The sequence below is a fragment of the Numida meleagris genome, chromosome 3, assembly GCF_002078875.1.
Source record: "Numida meleagris isolate 19003 breed g44 Domestic line chromosome 3, NumMel1.0, whole genome shotgun sequence".
NCBI classification, from domain to species: Eukaryota; Metazoa; Chordata; class Aves; order Galliformes; family Numididae; genus Numida; species Numida meleagris.
In genome coordinates this window covers 108,424,969-108,443,955 of record NC_034411.1, presented here as the reverse complement: position 1 = coordinate 108,443,955, position 18,987 = coordinate 108,424,969, and the positions used below count along the sequence as shown (strand labels likewise).

General features: G+C 54.8%; 1 protein-coding gene across 1 annotated transcript; it reads left to right on the top strand.

Annotated features, from left to right (window-relative positions):
- CTSB (cathepsin B) lies at positions 7,944 to 18,793 on the top strand. The gene is made up of 10 exons (XM_021390207.1): positions 7,944 to 8,071; positions 12,013 to 12,164; positions 12,279 to 12,364; positions 14,083 to 14,197; positions 14,459 to 14,577; positions 15,178 to 15,263; positions 15,830 to 15,976; positions 16,631 to 16,747; positions 17,173 to 17,301; positions 17,388 to 18,793. The coding sequence occupies exons 2-10, from the start codon at positions 12,039 to 12,041 to the stop codon at positions 17,483 to 17,485; spliced, it is 1,023 nt and encodes a 340-aa protein (XP_021245882.1). The 5' UTR covers positions 7,944 to 8,071; positions 12,013 to 12,038; the 3' UTR covers positions 17,486 to 18,793.

Genomic DNA, 18,987 nt, shown 5'->3' with positions numbered 1-18,987 from the left:
AGGGGCTATGAGAAACCCGGTCTAGTGGGAGGTGTCCCTGCCTATAGCAGGGGGTTGGAACTAGATGGTCTTAAAGGTCCCTTCCAACCCAAACCATTCTATGATCCTATGATTCTATGATTCTATGATGATGATGATGATGGCTACCATCCGTCATTATGACTCTCCATCACAGGAACATCCTGCACCACCGTGATGTCCGAAGATGAAGGCCCAGGGTGAGACATGGATGATGAGCTGAGGTCCCCACCATGCAGACACATCCGGAGATACCACCAGCACTGTGCACAAAGGCTGTCCAAGCCATGTGCTGGGACACCTATCCCCTTTCTCCAAGTGAAAAAGGTCACCTCATGGAAAAACTTCTTCTCAGAAAGAGCAGTGCTGCAGTGGCACAGGCTGCACAGGGAGGTGGTGGGGTCACCGTCCATGAGGGTGCCCAAGAACCATGGGGATGTGGCACTGAGGGACGTGGGCAGTGGGCATGGAGAGGGTGGGCTGGGGTTGGACTTGATAACCTTAGAAATCATTTCCAACCTTAATGATTCTGCGATAAAAAAGACTCATTTCAGCACAGCCAACTTGCTACCTAAACAGCTAGGAATCAACTCAACTCAACGGCTGACTTTTCCCCCCAAGCTAAACAAGACTTCTCCAAAGCTCCAGAATACCACAATTTCACATGTTCACTGCTCCCATCAAGTCGAACTCACTGCCTTCCTCCTGCTGTATATATTTAGCTGGTAGGAAAGCACTGTGGGAGGCAGCAGGGCTGGCAAGACCTTGGAAACGAGCCCTGGGAGAAACCTGCAGACACCTGAGTTCTCCATCCCAGCACGGCTGTCACGACATGCTCCCATCTCTCTCTTACATAATCCCACTGGGAAGCTGGGAAGCTGTTTCTCATCAGCTCGTGCTCTGCGTATCATCGTTAGGTCTTTAGCAACTCTGGGCTTGCTGTGCAGAGGGCTTCCCAAAGCTTTGCAATCTTCACCTCCAGCGGGAGTTTTCCAGGATTCTTTCCCATTTCCTTTGCCAGGAGATGAGCTGGAGCAAACCTTCACTCCCCCGTCCCTCCTTACTGTCCCTTGGACGCAGCAAAGGGATTCCCAGCCTAAAATGGGAATGGGAATTCTTGCTGGTGAAAGCAAAGATGGGTGCATTTAAGTACCTAAAAGTGCTTTGCCACCTCCACAGCATCCTGTAACAGCGAGACCAGAGAAGAATAACACACAAAACCTTCCCCAAACCCCATTTGCTCCTCACTTTTTTGCATCCCTTGGCAAGCCCCGTTCCCAGCTGGAAGCCCTGCTGCCCCAGCCAGGAGCTATTTGCTCAGATCTCTGCAGCTGCAAAGATTGAGTAAGCTCCACAAACACGTGGGCTCCCATTAGGCAACCGGGCTTGCAGCACCAACAGAGGTTTGGTCCTCATGCCACGGAGATCTGCAGGTGCTCAGCTTCCTTTTCATTCCTGATGCACACACCTCCCGCATTTTGGTCTCTGGGGTATTTTGTGCTTTCTGCCCTGCGAGGGCAGGGCTCCTTGTTTAGCTGGCAGCAAGCCTCAGCAACGCTCCATCGGTTCCTGCATGGGTCAGTACTCGCTAAGAGCTGTGACACCAACAGCGGTGTCACAGGGCTGGGACTTGATTCAATCTCTCTTGTAGGCATAGATAAGGATTCCCCAGCTCGAGCAGCTCATCGCCTCCTGGTTTTCCCCTCCTCTGAAGGGGATTTGCCTTTGTCCTATATTCGGGGAGGGGCAGAAAGAGGAGGGGACCACCTGAGCCCTCTCAGGGACAGAGGTGATGGCCACGTATGCGTAGGGTTGGGGTGAAGCTGAGCTGAACCCCCCTGCCCATCTCTGCCCACTGCTGGAGGACGGACCTTCCCCTTAGCAGGTAAAAATGGGATGGGATGAGAAACAGCAACATGTCCCAGCTCCCCATGGGATCCATTCCCAACGAGCTACGGGATGGGGTGATGGGAATCGCCCCCGAGGAACGGGACTTGCCCAAAGCTGTGGCCGGGAGCAGCTTTCGCCGTGCCCTGGGAAGATGCAGCAGGAGCCGGGCAGCTTTTAGCACATTGCAAAGCCTTCCCCGACCACGAGGTGGCACGAAGAGCCACCGAAGCCCGAAGCAGAACGGTTTCCCTTCCTCTCGGGCCCCAGCCGGTAAAACCCAGAGGTCCCCAGCGGGATGCAGCCGGGCTCTGTCCCCGCGGGAGCGTTCCTTCACCTGCGGGAACCTCCCCATCAGCCTCCCTCTCCTGCATTACTTTTCTAAATACATTCCAACCTAAACATCCGAGCAGGCCCAGGCTGGCCGGTAGGCAGCCGTCTCTCCCATCGAACCCTCCCAGCGCTTTGTCCTTCCTGTCCCAGCTCTTTAGGAGTGACCTCAGTTTCCAGTCCCACCATTTCTCTTCCTATTTCCACTTCCCCCACCCTTGGGGCTCATGTATAAATAAAGCAAAGAGCAAGGAATAGGGTGACAGGGTGACAGAACGGGTCCCGGGCAGCCAGCAGCACGTAAGAACGCACACAACGTCACCGAGTACCTGGCACAGCGCCTGCTGAGATAACCTTTCACCAGAGCACCACAAACGCCCATTTCGGGAGAATATTGGGACGTTTTCCTTCTCCCGAGGAGGCAGCAAGCCTTCTAACAGCTTTGCAGGAGGAAGGAGGGAGGCTGCCCAGCAAAGCAGCTGGAGCTGAGCCCCAAGGACCAAGGCTGCTGCTTTCTCCGCCTGGGCTCATTGGCGGATTGTGCCTTCTGCAATGGGGAAGCTGATAGAACACGGGATGGCTTGGGTTGGAGGAGACCTTAAAGCCCACCCAGCCCTAATCCTGAAGTGGGCATGGACACCTCCCACAGCCCAGGCTGCCCACAGCCCCATCCGTGGCCTTGGGCACTGCAGGGATGGGCACCCGCAGCTCTCTGGGCAGCATTGCCACTGCCTCACCACCATCACCATGCAGCACTTCTTCCTTATATCCAACCTAACCCTCCCCTTTTTCAGTTTAAAACCATTGCTCCTCGGTTGATAGTGGCTCTGCAAAGGAACTGGTGTCTCCTTGCATCTGAATTCTACATGACACAGCCTCCGTGCCTATATCGTCTACCCGTGCCAAACATAACACAGGGCAAGTACGTCAACCTAAGAATCTTCCCAGAATATGTGTTTCATGTAATGAGACAGAGAGAACTTCAGTGATAGCAAGAAGATTCCAGACACTGCTCTCAGCCACAGGGTTTGGGTTTGGGTGGTGCTGTGTGGAGCCAGGGGTTGGGCTCAGTGACCCCTGTGGGTCCCTTCCAACTCGGGATGTTCTGTGTTCCTTTAATTCTACGATTGTCTTGGCCATGGCCAACCTCTGAGCCCGCAAGAGAAAGGCAAAATCATTAAATCCTTCCCCCCGAATCCGGGTGCAGAGCTCTCCCTGTACACTCAGGGTGCCAGGGTTGCTCTCAATGGAAGGCACCAAAACGCCCACCCTGCAGAAGAAGAAAGGACACAGAAGGCGATTTTGCTTTGTCAGTACCTCTGTCCCTGTCTCAAGCACACACAGAAAAGCATTCTCCATGCAGATTTTCACAGTATGTGTCAGTGCCCCGGTTGCTCTCTCACTTCTTCTTTTCAGTGGATTTCCTGCCCCAGGGCCAGCTGGAGGTTTCTATCTGAAGCATGAGAGCCATCCCACCCCAGTTCCTCTTATGTGCTTTCCATCATCTGAGCAGGGGGAGACCGCAGGAGGGAGAGCCACCTCTCACTTTCCATCACAAGCCAGGGCAGAGATGAAGGTCAGGTGGCCCCAAAGTGCAAGCTCAGCAAGTGATAAAGAGAGGAGGTCAGGAGCTAGTGCTCACAGAAAGGGGCTGAGATAGAATCATAGGATCATAGAATGGTTTGGGTTGGAAGGGACATTTAAGATCATCCAGCTCCAACCCCCTGCTGTAGGCAGGGACACCTCCCTCTAGACCAGGTTGCTCACAGCCCCATCCTGCCTGGCCTGGAATGCTGCCAGGGAGGGGGCATCCACAGCCTCGCTGGGTTTTGAGCTCGATGTGAGCTTGGTCCATGCCTACCGCAGCTCCTCCTGAATTTTCTGGAATTTGGGGTATGATAGGAACAAGACCAAAGGCTGGCAGGTACCCAAAGGGAAATGAAGCCAGAGTGTCGGCCCTGAAAGATCTGAACCCTTTTAGTAAAGTGGATCAGGTTGAAGAGTAGGAAAAACTTCTCCAAAAGAGTGGTTGGGCACTGGAATGGGCTGCCCAGGGAGGTGGTGGGATCACCATCCCTGGGGGTGTTCAAGAACCGTGGGGACGTGGCACTGAGGGACGTGGGCAGTGGGCACGGTGGGGTGGGCTGGGCTTGGACTGGATGGTCTTAGAAATCTTTTCCAACCTGAATGATTCTGTGGTACTGTGATGGAAAGCACAGGGGAAAGGTACCCATGGTGTTTCCCCAAAGGGACATCGTGGTCTGCCTGGGATACCAGCTGCTAAAACCTCAACCAGCCCTGCACGGGGAAAGAAAGCTCAGGGTTAGCCCAACCCAAAAAGCTGGGGCAGGAGCCCCTCCAGAACAGATGGAAACATTTCCCATGGATTCAAGAATCACCCAAAGTCATGGAGGTGAGAACCATCCTGGGGCTGGGAGAGCTGGCCAAGATGCCCAGCAAAATTTAATGATTGAGGAGGGCAGTTCCCACCCAGATGCCCTAAAGCTGATGTAGGGCAAATTTTACTCATCCTCCTTTATATGCCAGGCATGCAGAAAGACCTTTGGATGAGAGAAGTTTGGCACTCACTTGAGCACATTATAGACATAGTATGGTCAATTGTTTGTTGAAGTCAAAGGGAGATGGACTTCAGAGCGAGGTGATGAAGCAAGGGAACCAAGACAAACCTTTTGTTACAAAATATGGAAAATGCTATTCATGCTTAATTTTGACAAGGATTTTGCCTTGCCTTCGAGCCAAGGATTAACTTGTACCTCCTTTTCCCAAAGCAAAGTTCTAGCAGCAGCTGGAATATGCTGAGAATAGAGGCCCTGAGTGGTTTCCCCTTCATCCTCCCCTCTGCCCATAGCAGGACATACATTTCCAAGGAACAAACAACATTCCTGCTTTTAACTTCTCATACCGTGTACAATCCTGCTCTCTCCATCTCTCTGCTCACCCAATTGTGAATTCACCCAGATCCGGACTCAGTGCCTCCCAGGCACAGCAACAAAGTTTTTTGCTTATGTCACCCATTCCTGAGTCACGTCCCAGCAAAGTCACTCTCTTCCTCGTGAGCGCACTGAGTCACCAGGGCTTGCACAACCGGAGTTCCCTGTCTGCAAGGATCTGCTGGGAACAAGGGGGAGGATGCTGTTGCACGGGTCCCATGTGATAAATAACGCCAGAAGGGACCTTCAGCCTCGCAGGGAGCTGTAAAACAGAAGGGGTTTCGAGGGGGGTTACTGTTAACAGCCCCCAGCTGCTTCTGGCAAGCAGAAGTCCAGCAGAATTAGCTGACAGCTGGCACATTTGGGCTAGTTTCTTAAAGCCACGTGCTTCAGGAATGAGGATTTGAGTTCGGGATGTCCCAGCCCCTTTGTGGAGGGGAGAATTTCATCAGTGCTCTCCCAGCAATCATTTCTCAGGCAGAATCCTTACAGAATCCTGCCCACCAGTTGCTCTGGGCCGGTTATTTACGTGGGTTTGATAAGAACCATCACGATCCCCATCTTTACCCCACGCCTCGTGGGAGATGTTCTACTGCTGCTGCAAAGACACGCAGGGCAGGATGGGGGGATGGACCAGGAGGGCTGCACTGCCACAAAGCCAAGGAGGGCAATGTGAATGAATGAGGTGAGGGTGAGAACATGAAAAGATCTTCAAGAGAATGTACCACAGTGCTGTTTTGGCAGTCAAATCGTAGTGCTTACAAGCTGCCAATTAGGGTGAATTAGGTAAAATGTGGGGGCACACGTCCAGAAGGAACCTGCAGCACAGGCTTTGGGTTCAGGGAGAAGCACAGTGAGCTCCTATCCCAAGCCAGGCCAAGGTTTTTGCTTAGAAGAAGCTGCATTCCATACCTTGGTCCTGAGCAATAAGTATTTGAAATGGAAGAAATGCAAAAACAGATCGATTCCATTTAGCACTGTGTCATTGTGTCATCGCATTTTTACTGTGCTCCTTGACTTCTTTTTTTTTTTGTCCCCTGTTTGACATTTTTGGTCAGTTTTTGCAAGAACTGTGAACGCCACACATCATCCTAACAGCTGGTTTCACATCCCATTCCAGACCCTCAGATTGCTAAAGCTTCTCTTTAGAGAAAGACCGGCCACATTTATTCCCCTATTTCCCATCTACTAGTTCAATTTGGGAAGGGTTTTACATACAACCCCTATGGAAGGGTTTGGTATCTATTTTCTCTAAAGTTTGTGGGTATATATACACGTAGGTTTTCCTGCTGCCATTATGTGCTGGTACATTTTATGCCTTGATACCCTGTGGGCAAAGGCCTTTGGATCAGTAACTGCCCTTTGATATAATCTTTAACGAGCAAAGAGTAAAGCCCTTCGCTGTGCTTTTCTCTACGCTCTTCTCTACGCTTTGGGAATGAAAACCGTAATCCAAAAGCAAACACGTCCCTTGCAACGTGCCCAACCCAGCTGAGAAGCTGACTCACACAGGAACCCTTCTCTGAGCCCCTTCTTGTTTGGCTTTGCAGCCATCCGTGCCGTCTGACATCTTGTTGACCAAAATCACGGGCAGGAGAACTGCTTGGAGCCCGACCTTTGCACGGCGTAGCTCAGCGTGGCTGGGGTGCTCCCATTCTTGTCTTCCTTCCATCCAAAGAGTTCGTTTTTCCTCTCTTCCCTGTAAGTTGTGGGTCAGCATCTCTAAAACACCATTTGTGCCGCGCCTCAAGTTGCGCAAGGGAAGGGTCGGCTTGGATATTGGGAAACATTTCTTCTTACAAAGAGCAGCGATGCAGTGGCACAGGCTGCCCAGGGAAGTGGTGGGGTCACCAGCCCTGGAGGGGTTCAAGGAATGTGGAGATGTGGCACTGAGGGACGTGGGCAGTGGGCATGGTGGGGGTGGGATGGGGTTGGACTTGGGATCTTAGAGGTCTTTTCCAACCTGAATGGTTCTATGGTTCTGTGATTCTTTGAGGTGCTCAACAGGTTGGCCACGAACCAGCAGTGTGCCCTGGTGGCCAAGAAGGCCAATGGGATCCTGGGGTGCATTAAAAGGAACGTGGCCAGCAGGTCAAGGGAGGTGATCCTCCCCCTCTACTCTGCCCTGGTGAGGCCACATTCAGACTACTGTGTCCAGTTCTGGGCTCCTCACTTCATAGAAGACAGGGATCTCCTAGAAGGAGTCCAGTGGAGGGCCACCAAGATGATGAAGGGCCTGGAGCATCTCCTGTATGAGGAAAGGCTGAGTAACCTGGGTCTGTTCAGCCTGGGGAAAAGAAGACTGAGAGGGGATCTGATCAGTGTTTGTAAATAAAGGGAGGTGGGAAGCAAATGGATGAGGCCAGGCTCTTCTCGGTGCTGCAAGAGGACAAGGAGCAATGGCCTAAAACTTGAACATAGGAAATTCTGTACTAACATGCAGAACTTCTTGATGGTAAAGGTGACGGAGCATTGGCACAGGCTGCCCAGAGAGGTGGTGCAGTCTCCTTCCATGGAGATATTCAAGACCCATCTGGACGCCAACCTGTGCGACCTATTGTAGGGAACTGCTTTAGCAGGGGTTGGACTCGATGGTCTCTTGAGGTCCCTTCCAACCCCTGTGACTGTGTGACTGTCGCGGAGGGATGCAGGCAGGCTGCAGCCGGGAGATGGACGGCTGCCACGGCATGGATGCAGGGAAGCGGAGCTCTGCGGGCAGACCGGGGGAGGGCAGGAGGCGGGCAGCGAGCAGACGCTATCACGCCGGGGCGGGCCCTGCCGTGCCGCTGCCCGAGCCCTCCCCTTCTATTTTCCTCCCCTCCCCTTCTCCTCTGTCCGCAGCCGCAGTGGGGCCGGGCGCGGTGCGGAGCGGTGCGGCGGGGCAGGTAGGGAGCGGGGCTGCGCGATGGGGGTCGGTGGGGAGACGGGGGTGGGTTCACCCCATCCATCGCTCGGGACGCGGGGGCAGCGCTCTCATCTCCTTCCGTTTCCAGCTGCGTTTGGTGCTTTCGGTTTGGGCTGAATCAGCGGGTGGGCTTTGGTGCAAAGGTAATAGCGTGAATCCTCGGCGCGCCTCAAAAACAAGCAGCGGAACCCCGCAACGGGGAGGGGAGGGGAGGGGAGGGGAGGGAGGAGGAAGCCTTGTTTTCCTAATGGAGGGAGAGGAAACCTTGTTTCCCGAGCGCTGGCTGAAAGGAGACCAGCTGACACCGAGGGGACGGTGTTGGCGGCCGTGCCGTGGGTGCTCATCCCAACCCCCCCCCAGGATGCTCGCCCTGATGCGGCACAGCGCTGCGGCATCGCCCTCTGGTTCCGGGCTGGTGGGTTTAGGGGGGTGGTGGTGGGGGTTGGGGTGAGGAGGGGCAGAGTGAGGAGCCTGGGCAGCGCTCTGCCGTGCTGGCTGTAGGAAGGGGAAGAGGAAAAAATCAGTGTGGGTGCATTTGGGAGCAGTTCTTTGCGGAAGAACGCGGATGAGCATTGCGTCATAGGGTCGTCTGAGTTGGAGGGGACCTTTAAAGGCCGCCTGGTGCAATGAACACCTACTGCTCGATCAGGGTGCTCAGAGCCTGCTCCAAACACTGTGACTTTCTCTCTTCTTTTGCCAGATGCGTGCTAACAGTTGGGCTTTTCTGGGAAGGAATGGGTGTAGAGAGGAGAGGCCTGCTGAACATTCCCCATCGTGCAGTCGTAGCTGTAATGCAGTCAGCAGGCTGTGGGTTTGGTGCATGCCCCTGGCCACCAAGCCAAGCCGGGCGGCCAGCTGGGCTGGCTCACTGCTTGCACGCTGCCTTTCTTGTGGCTCAGTCACATGCAAACACTGGAGCCAGAACAAAGGACAAAGCTCATCTGGGGCCAAGGGCTCCTGCTGCTGGAGGAGGACACATGACTTGGGTGCCCTGGAGGGGTTGGTGATGGGTTAGCTGTTATCTTCCACCGACGCTTTGGGATGGGCGTGCGGGTGCCTCCCTGCATGCCTGGAGGGCTCCGGGCCCCTGAGGGTGCTTCATGGCTCTGACTTATCTCCCAGCCCCGAGAGTGGGTCATGTGAGCTGCTCTCTGCTTGTTTTGGTGTGGTTTCTTTTCTGCCCTTGCAGGGAGCGCGGGGAAATTGGGCTCTTGCCGAGCTGGGGTGAGGTGGAGAAGACCCTCTGCGGTGGGGTTTGCAGTGGGAAGGTTTGCTCAGCATCTGCTGCTGCGGAGAAAGCTGCAGCGGGAGGAAGCTGCACGCACATCTCTGGTCTGTGCGTTCGTAGCTCTGTCCCTGGAAAGCGGGCCAGGGAACCTCTGGCTTCAGCAGGGATGGAGAGGGGCAATGCTTCCTCCTTGCAGGCAGATTTCACTGCTGCAGCTGCTCAGGAGAGCGAGCTATCGGGCTGTATGCTCTGAGCCCACATTTCCTCTTTTCAAGCATCCAGATGGCTGAATTCTTCGAGTTCTGCGTGGGGTCAGGTGGGAGGTTAGCTTCATCTTCCTTGCCATTCCTGGACACGGTAGATCCCAAAGCGAGGGGCAGGGGACTTGAAGTCCACCTTTGCCAAGGGCCCTTAGTGGCCACGCTGGGTTTTGAGCCTTTGGTGGCTCTTGCAGCAATGGATTCCTCCATCCACATAGGAAAGGAACAAGGAGGTTTGGTGATAGGCACCCTTTCCAAAACCAAATCCAGCTGCTGCTTGAATTGAGGGCTTCACCTTTCTGTGTTGCTTGGTAAACAAGTCTTGTGGCCTGTGCTGCTGATCGAGCCTGCGAGAGCTGAGCAGGAGCAGAATGCCTGTGCATCTGGAGCTGCTCTGCTTGGGGACAGTGCCAGGTCGGGTGGCTGCCCAGTGGGGGACACCAACCCTATGGGCGAAGATGGAGGTGCAATGGGGGGAGATGTGGAGTTGCTGGTGCAGAAGGAAGAGCAGATTCCTGCAGGCACGGCAGCTGTGATGCCGGTTTGGTATTGGTGCTGGTTTGCAGCATCCGAAATGGCTGCACAGGCTCTGATGGGAGGGACGGGCACTGCAGGGGAGACCGCGGTGCGTGATAACGCTGCCGGGGAACTGTTGTGTTCAGCCTTATCTGCGGGGACAGAGAGATGGTGGCGGAGCCGCACGTGACTTCGCCAGGGCGGAAATTCATCCTGGGCTCTTCTATAGATAGATGTGCTGCACGGGGCTCTTGCTAAATCCATGGGGGCGGGGAGGGAGGAATCACATGAGAGCAAGGCTTTCCCCTTCCGTCTGCACCCCAGCCCCGCACCGAGTCACGGGGTGCTCGGCGTCATCCAGCTGAGAGCACCAACCCCCCCGCATCCCCTCAAGCACAGCCCACTGCAAGCTGGGGAGGGGCCGCAGTGGTTCAGGAGGTTGCGGTGGGGAGATGTGGCTGCTTCTGGCCGCCAGCCACGTTTTGGGGTGTAAGCAAGCAAGCTGCCCTGCATGAAATGCAAGCGCTGCTCAGAGGGGAAAGCGCCTGGCGAGGAGCGGTGTCTCCTTTCTGTTTGGCTGCAGCTCGGGTGTGCAGCCCGTGTGGGCTGTCCGTCACGCAGCAAGCAGCCGTGCTGTCACATTCGCGAGCAGCCCGCTGCAAACAGACGGGGATCAGGTGGCTGCCGGCCTCGCAGGGGCCTCCCTTCTGTGCTCTGCTCCAGGAAATCCACGCTTGGCTGCTGGAAGGGCAGAAGGGGGGGTATTTTTATCCCTGGAGTGAAGTTGTCCGTGTGCCAGTGGTGGGGGAGGCTCTGGTCAGGTGCTGCACTCAGCTGAGGTGGGGCGAAGTGGAGGCACCGGGCACATCCTGGGGGGTTGGAGGGGTTTGACCCCTCTCTGCTGCTGTTGCATGGGGCTCCTGCGGGTGCAGAAATGCTGTTCTGCTCCATCGCTATCCAGGCACTGACAGATAAATACACGCCTTGCCCACCTGTGTTTTGATCACCATTTTGGGTGTTGCAACCATCCCGGAGAGGTTTGGGAGGCCTCGGGGACCCATCCTGTGGCATCGGGTCCCTGCTCTGGGAGAAACCTCTACGTGAGCAAATGCGTAGGGAACGCCTTTGTGGAAGTGATATTTGGGGTGGGAGGACCCATGCGCTGCTGCATGCAGGCCTCCTGAAAGCATTGAAAGGCTGCGGGTTGTGGGGAAAAATAAAATAAAGCAAAGAAGCTCCTTCATACAGTTGGCCGCAGCCTTTGGGCTTGTTGCTGGTGGAAAGTAGGACATTCCTGCTGGGCTTGCTTCTCTGGAAGGGCCAAACTTGGCTGTGAGTGGGTGGAGGCAGCCTGCATGGGGCTGTGTGTGTGTGTCCATCCCTTGCTTGCAGCTATGGGGCTGCTTTGGCCTGTTGGGCCAGTAGGGCTTAAGCCTGGGCTTGCAAGAGGGAAGAGCGGGGCAGTGGGCACAGCCCTGAGCTGCCAGGGCTCGGGCAGCACTGGGACACTGCTCTCAGCCATAGGGTTGGGTTTGGGGGGTGCTGTGTGGGGTCAAGGGTTGGACTCAATGGGCCCCGTGGGTCCTTTCCAACTGGGGGATATTCTAGTGAGTTCACGGGACTGCAGGCCTGCAGTTTGATCACGTGTTTCCTTCTCCTAGCCCTTACCCTTTGGTTTTGTGGAAGCAAAGGGCAGCTTCTAATACCCTCCAAGTTCAATCCCTTGGATCTGCTTCAAAAGGGACTTTCCTGCTGCTGCTAATCCTGCAGGGTTGCCATGTCTGATCGCTTCTGAGCAGCAGGAAGGGAGTTATTAGCGTGCTCCTGTGTCCTTCCTGACCTCTCCTCCCACATGGTGCTCTGTTGGCCAGAGCCCACGTGGAGACATCTTCCAACGATACCCAAATCTGGCTGCAGGTGCAGCGTGCCGTTCTGCAGCCAAGATGTGGCCGTCCGTGTCCATCCTGTGTGTCCTGGTGGCCTTCGCCAGTGCCCGCAGCGTTCCTTACTACCCACCCCTTTCCAGCGACCTGGTCAATCACATAAACAAGCTCAACACCACCTGGAAGGTGAGCGCTGGGGACGGTTTGGGGGCAAACTGAGGGACAAACTCAGTGGGACTCGGTAGATGTGATCTGAGAGTCTCACCGTGGTGGCTGCTTCAAGGCTGTGTCTCTTCCCAGGCAGGGCACAACTTCCACAACGCTGACATGAGCTACGTGAAGAAGCTCTGTGGCACCTTCCTGGGTGGTCCCAAGCTCCCTGAAAGGTGTGTGCTGGGAGAGGGTGAGGGGAGCCTTGCAGGAGCTGGTGTGGGTGCTCCTGGCATGTCTGCAGGGGGTGGGGGACGTCTTTCCCTGCAGGCTGTGAGTGGGGTTCACCTGCAGCTTGCTGGTGGGTATCTTATGTGGGGTTAGGCGCAGGAACGTAGAATCATAGAATCACCAAAGTTGGAAAAGGCCTCCAAGATCATCCAGTTCCACTGTCCACCTACCACCAATATTTCCCCACTAAACCATGTCCCTCAGTACAACATCTGAGCATTTCTTGAACGCCTCCAGGGACAGTGACCCCACCACCTCCGTGGGCAGCCCATTCCAGTGCCCAACCACTCTTTTGGAGAAGAAATTTTTCCTAACGTCCAACCCAGACCTCCCCTGGCACAACTTGAGGTCATTCCCTCTCGTCCTATTGCTAGCAGAGGCCGACCCCCACCTCATCACAACCTCCTTTCCGGGCGTTGTAGAGAGTGATGAGGTCTCCTCTGAGCCTCCTCTTCTCCAGACTGACCCATCCCTGTTCCTTCAGTTGTTCCCCTCAACATTTGTGCTCCAGACCCCTCACAGCTCCATTGCCTATCTCTGGACACATTCCAGGGCCTCCATGTCTTCCTTGTAGTGAGGAGCCCAAACCTGAATGCAGCACTTGAGGTGCGACCTCACCAGTGCAGAGTACAGAGGGACAATTACTTCCCTGCTCCTGCTGACTGCACTATTTCTGGTACAAGCCAGGATGCCATTGGCCTTCTTGGCCACCTGGGCACACTGCTGGCTCATGCTCAGCTGAGCGTCAGCCAGCATCCCCAGGTCCGTTTTATCTGCACAGTCTTCCAGTCACTCTGCTCCAAGCCTGTAGCGTTGCCTGGAGTTGTGGCCAAAGTGCGGGACCTGGCACTTGGTCTTGTTGAACTTCACCCCATTGGCTGCAGCCCAGTGATCCAGCATGTCCAGATCCCTCTGTAGGGCCTTCCTACCCCCAGGCAGATCGACATTTCCCCCCAGCTTGGTGTCATCTGCAAAGTTACTGAGGGTGCACTCATCCAGGTCATCAGTAAAGATATTAAACAAGATGGGCCCCAGTACTGACTTCAGGGGAACACCACTTGTGACCAGTCACCAGCTGGATTTAACTCTGTTCACCACTACTCTCTGGGCCTGGCCCTCCAGCCAGCTCTTTACCCAGCAAAGAGTGTATCTGTTCTGGCCACGGGCTGCAGCTTCTCCAGGAGAATGCTGTGGGAGACACTGTCAAATGCTGTGTTGAAGTCTAGGTAGACTACATCAGCAGCCTTTCCCTCACCCACCAGGCAGGTCACTCCATCATAGAAAGAGATCAAGTTGGTCAAGCAGGCCCTGCCTTTCATGAACTCATGCTGGCTGGGCCTGGTCCCCCAGTTGTCCCGCACATGCCGTGTGATCTCCCTCAAGGTGATCTGCTCCATAACCTTTCCTGGCACCGAGGTCAGGCTGACGGGCCTGTAGTTCCCCGGATCCTCCTTACAACCCTTCATGTGTGGGTGCGTCCCGCCAGCTACTTGAGTGACTGTGTAAGTTGTAATCCTTGAAACTCAAAGCACTGGAGGAGCTGCTGACCTGGCCTGAAGACTTCAGAAGTGTTTATTCTCCTTCAGTAGGCAAATAACAAGAGCGCTCCTCCTCCAGGTCACCATCAGAGGCCATAACAGGCCTTCCCTCTTTCTCCTTTCAGGGTAGATTTTGCTGCAGACATAGATTTGCCGGATACCTTTGACTCGCGGAAGCAGTGGCCCAACTGTCCCACCATCAGCGAGATCAGAGACCAGGGCTCCTGTGGCTCATGCTGGGTAAGGACATGGATGGCTTCGGGTCGTGTTGGTACAGAGTTCAGTAGACCAAAAGCATCCAGTTGAGTTTTTCCCCTGAGCCCTATAATGCCCTGAGCCCTATAAATGGAGGCACAAGGGATCCTGTGGCGGGGTTCATCCCAGCCAGGCCCATGCTTGCTGCGCTCAGCTCATCCCCAGAAGGGGATGGAAATCTACCTGGTTTCTCTTCCCATGGGCAGCTCTAATGGCCTTCCCTTGTTTTTTGGGGGATGCCCGCAGGCTTTTGGTGCTGTGGAAGCGATTTCAGACAGAATCTGTGTTCACACCAATGCCAAGGTGAGCGTGGAGGTGTCAGCGGAGGACTTGCTGTCGTGCTGTGGCTTCGAGTGCGGCATGGGGTGAGCTGTTCCCGGGACTTGTTTGCTTCGAAGGTGGGTGGAGGAGCAGGGACACAACCCAGTAGTGCTGATATTCTTTCGTCTTGTCTTTTTAATCCTCGCAGTCAACAGGAAGCCACGCCAGGGGTTTGTAGGTGCTAGAGTTTGTGGGAACATAAAGGTGACTGCGTGGACTGAAGGTCCCTCTGGGCCACATCCTTCCTCCAGCAGCAGCTTGATGTAGAGAGGGCAAGGACATAATGGTAGCTGGCCAAATGATCTTCTGATAACCACAAAGCCTTGGTTTTCAGGCACTAGCCCTTTGCCTGTGGCATTTTGCAGTGTTTGGGAGCGGGGCTGGGAGTGAGGTTTCTGAGCTGTGTGGTTGCTGGTGGCAGAAGGTGACCAGGGAGATGGTGATGAGGCTCCAGGATAAGGAGGCACCGCGGCTTTCGGATTTGGAGGCGTGGGTTCTCTTAGCTCGTTGCCGTGAGGCTTTAAAGGATTGATGTGCAGAACGCTTCCCTCCAGTTGTCCCAGACTGGCTCAGTTGCTCCCTCCTCCTTCAGAAGGGGGTGGCTTTGAGCTGGCTGCAGCTCAGACTGCTGCCTCTTTCTGCAGGTGCAATGGCGGTTACCCCTCTGGTGCATGGAGGTACTGGACAGAGAGGGGCCTCGTGTCTGGGGGTCTCTACGACTCTCATGTGGGTAAGTCCTGGTGCATACACTGGTGAAAGGAAAGAGGAGCATCTCTCTCGGTTGTAGGATCGTGTCCTTGAGGACAAGCTGGTCTGCATCGTAGGGGCTGCTCCCTCCTTCAGGGCTGAGCCTTGGGCCCATCTGGCTCTTGCTGTCCCCATGGTCCCCCATTTGGGACAGCTGTCCCTGAGCAGCGCTCACTTGCAGGAGACCTGCACAGAAGGCAACACAGTGGTCAGACCTACAGCCCCACAAGTCTTTGCTTTCATAGTCAGGGCAGGCCTGAATCAGGTTGTGAATGGTGTGGGTGGTTTTAGACTAGTTTAATATGCCTTGGGTGAGGGCAGGAGTCCTTTTGACAGATTTCCCCTTTCAAAAGCAACTTCCAGGCTGGAAACTTGCCCTGGTTGCTCATCTGGTGATGACCTACTCCTGCTTTGTACCCACTGATCCATAGGGTTTCTGAGTCAGAAGAGTCATACCCTTGCTCATGGCTTCAGGTGTCTTCTCTAACATGGCTGTTGGGGAAGGGGGTGCTGGGGGCAGCCAGTTCATGTCACCTCTGCCCTTGCCAGGCTGCCGGCCCTACACCATCCCACCCTGCGAGCACCACGTCAATGGCTCCCGGCCGCCCTGCACTGGGGAGGGAGGAGAAACCCCCAGGTGCAGCCGGCACTGCGAACCTGGCTACTCACCATCCTACAAGGAGGACAAGCACTACGGTAAGGGACGTGGCCTCCCATGCAGCTCAGGAGATCCAGAGCTGCTCCCTGAAGGACTGGACCTCTTCTGAAGCAATTCTGTGGTGGCTGGTTTGGATTCCCAGGCGTCCTCAGGATGGGTGGCTCTTGGGGCACACATAAGCCTTTCAGATGTGCTCATGTGTATTAATTGAGATGGGTTGGCTGGTGTGGGTCCTTGTGGCCCCACTGCAGCTGCAGGGAGGTGAATCCCCTCGCTGCTCTGATGGTGCATGTGTCTGGGTTGAATGGCAAAGTCCGGAGCCCCCTGAGAGGATGGCCTTGAAGCTGCTCCCTTCCTACCTGCTGGTGGTAGCGATACTCTACATGTAGGGTAGTCTGGCTGCTGCTTGGAGATTTGTCTTAGCACCAAATAATTTGTTTTGCTCTGGAAATGAGGTTGGACAGGAGGTACGGAACAGGACTTTGGGTTGAATCATTCCTTCCGGAAGTGGGCTGCAGCCAACTTTCCCTGCTGGGCTGTGTCGTGGTCTCCAGAGCAGCTGGGTTTGAATTTAACCTTCAAGCAGGAAAAAGCATCTTGGCATGAGCTCACTGAGTCATGGTGCAGCCATCCCAAGGTCTGGTGGGCTCAGTGGCGCTGTGCTAATAGTAGGACTTCTTTTACCTTGTTAGGCATCACATCCTACGGTGTCCCTCGCAGCGAGAAGGAAATCATGGCTGAGATCTACAAGAATGGCCCAGTGGAGGGAGCCTTTATTGTCTACGAGGACTTCCTGATGTACAAATCTGGTGAGCATCAGCACCCAGGCTTCACCTGCCTCATCTGTAGGGTCTGTCTTGTGTGGCCTCTTGCTGAGTGCTTCTAGTAGAATCATGGAATGGTTTGAGTTGGAAGGGACCCTTAAATTCCATCTGTCCCACTCCCTGCAGTGAGCAGGGACACCCACAGCTCTATCAGTGCTCAGAGCCCCATCCAGCCTGACCTTGGGTGGGATGGATGACCTCCAGAGATGGGGTAGCACCACCTCTCAGGGCAACCTGTGCCAGTGCTTCCAGACTCTCCTTTGTTCCATTTTAAGCTTTGGCTTTGAGTGCACTTAACAACAACAAAAAAACTTTCTCAACCGGTCTCTGGAGTTGTATATAGAATCCCCTGGAAGCCATTGGTGCTGTGCAGCAGAAGGCCATTGATGCGATGGCTTGTTGCCTTGCAGGGGTGTACCAGCACGTGTCAGGGGAGCAGGTTGGAGGCCACGCCATCCGGATCCTGGGCTGGGGCGTGGAGAACGGGACCCCGTACTGGTTGGCTGCCAACTCCTGGAACACCGACTGGGGAGATAACGGTGAGGAGCACAGAGCTGTTGGTGATGGTGGGTCTCCTCAGGCCTTTGGTGCAGAGGGAGGTGACTTGTCCATGGTGTGCTTCCAGGCTTCTTCAAAATCCTCCGAGGAGAGGACCACTGCGGCATCGAGTCCGAGATCGTGGCTGGCGTCCCCAGGACGGAGCAATACTGGACGAGGGTGTAGCCGTCCTCTCCCATCACTGATGAGTTGATCCCACCACAAATAACCCCGAGTCCCCGACGCTTTTAACTGATAGCGGGTTGGGCGCAGAGCCCCCACTCTAAGAGACTATAGTTGAGGTTCCTTTAATTAAAGCTTTTTATCTTTTTATTTCGTTCTGGTTTTAGTTGTACGGTGCAGCTGGAGGTTGGCAGGTCCCGTACTGCTGTGAGCTGCTGTCTGCAAGCCCTCTGCTCCTGGTGGGTCGCAGCCAGGGGGCATTCCCTGCTCAGAGGAATGCTGGCGGGCTCGCTGGGGCCACGTGCTGTGGTTTTTGGGTTGCCAAGAGCCCTTCCAGCCCAATGTGTTATTGGGAGGGTGGGAAGCTTTGTGCTGGGAATAGCGGCAGAGATGGGAAACACAGACCGTGTCCACGCAGGGCTTGTGCACCCATGGCTGGGCTGGTCCTGCTGCTGTTGGCACCCGAAAGGAGCAGAGTGTGCAAGAGAGCCTGTGCCTTGCTGGATTAGCTAGGACTTTGTAATGACGAGAAACTGAAGAACCTGATGTGGGGCGGGTTCTGGCTGGAGCTGCATAGAGCCCCTCCTGCCTGTGACAAGTCCTTTGTGCACTGCTTGCTCTGCTCCATTATTCTGCCTGCTTTTTAAACCACTCATTCCTCAGCTATTTTTTTTTTTAACTTTTTTTTTTTTTTTCCTTCCTGCTGTAGTCTGGGGTTATTGATCCTAGGGAAGGGCCTGGCCTGAGCTCCGCGAGCCTTTGATCCAATGTCCTGCAGCATCCTGGAGCGTGCTGGAAAGGGCAGGCTGCTTCAGTCCAAGGCAGCTTGGTTGTGCTTTGGGTCGTGCCTTGGCAAAGGTGCTGCTTTTTGCAAGCTGGTGTGGTGCTTTGGGACTGCAGATGCTGAATGTTGGGTGCAAATGAGGGGCGTTCCCCAGCTGTACTGCAGGGAGCTCATGCAGATGCTTGCAGGTATCTTGCTAATTTGCACACCACTAAAGCTTTCTTTGAGCCACAGGTGTCAAGGAAGAAGAAAACCTTATTTTTTTTTTCTACTGTGTGTGTGGGGGGGGGGAAGCATAACTGTGTAAGAGGAATCGTGTGGTATGCCGATGCTAACATAGCAAAAGAGCTTTTTATTTTCTCTTGAAGCACAGAGTATATTGCTGAGCTAAGGCCACAGAGCTGACATGAGTGAAGCAGGCTCTCCCCTTGTACTGTAAAATAACCCCGTACCTCTGCTTACTCATTGAGACCGAATTTCGGTGTGTCTGAATGGAACAACTGTGCCAATAAATGATTTCTCCAACACCTTGTGGTCACTTCTGCTTCACGAGCTGAAAACCCATCAAAACTCTTCCTATTGCTTTGCTGTCCCCTGCTCTGTCCTCTGGCCATGCTGGGGACAGGGTGGCTGCAGCCAGCAGGACACCTCCAGTCCCAGCACAGGGATACACTGCTACCAGTGGGAGGTAGGAAGCATCGTCTGAGCTGAGGGCTACAAC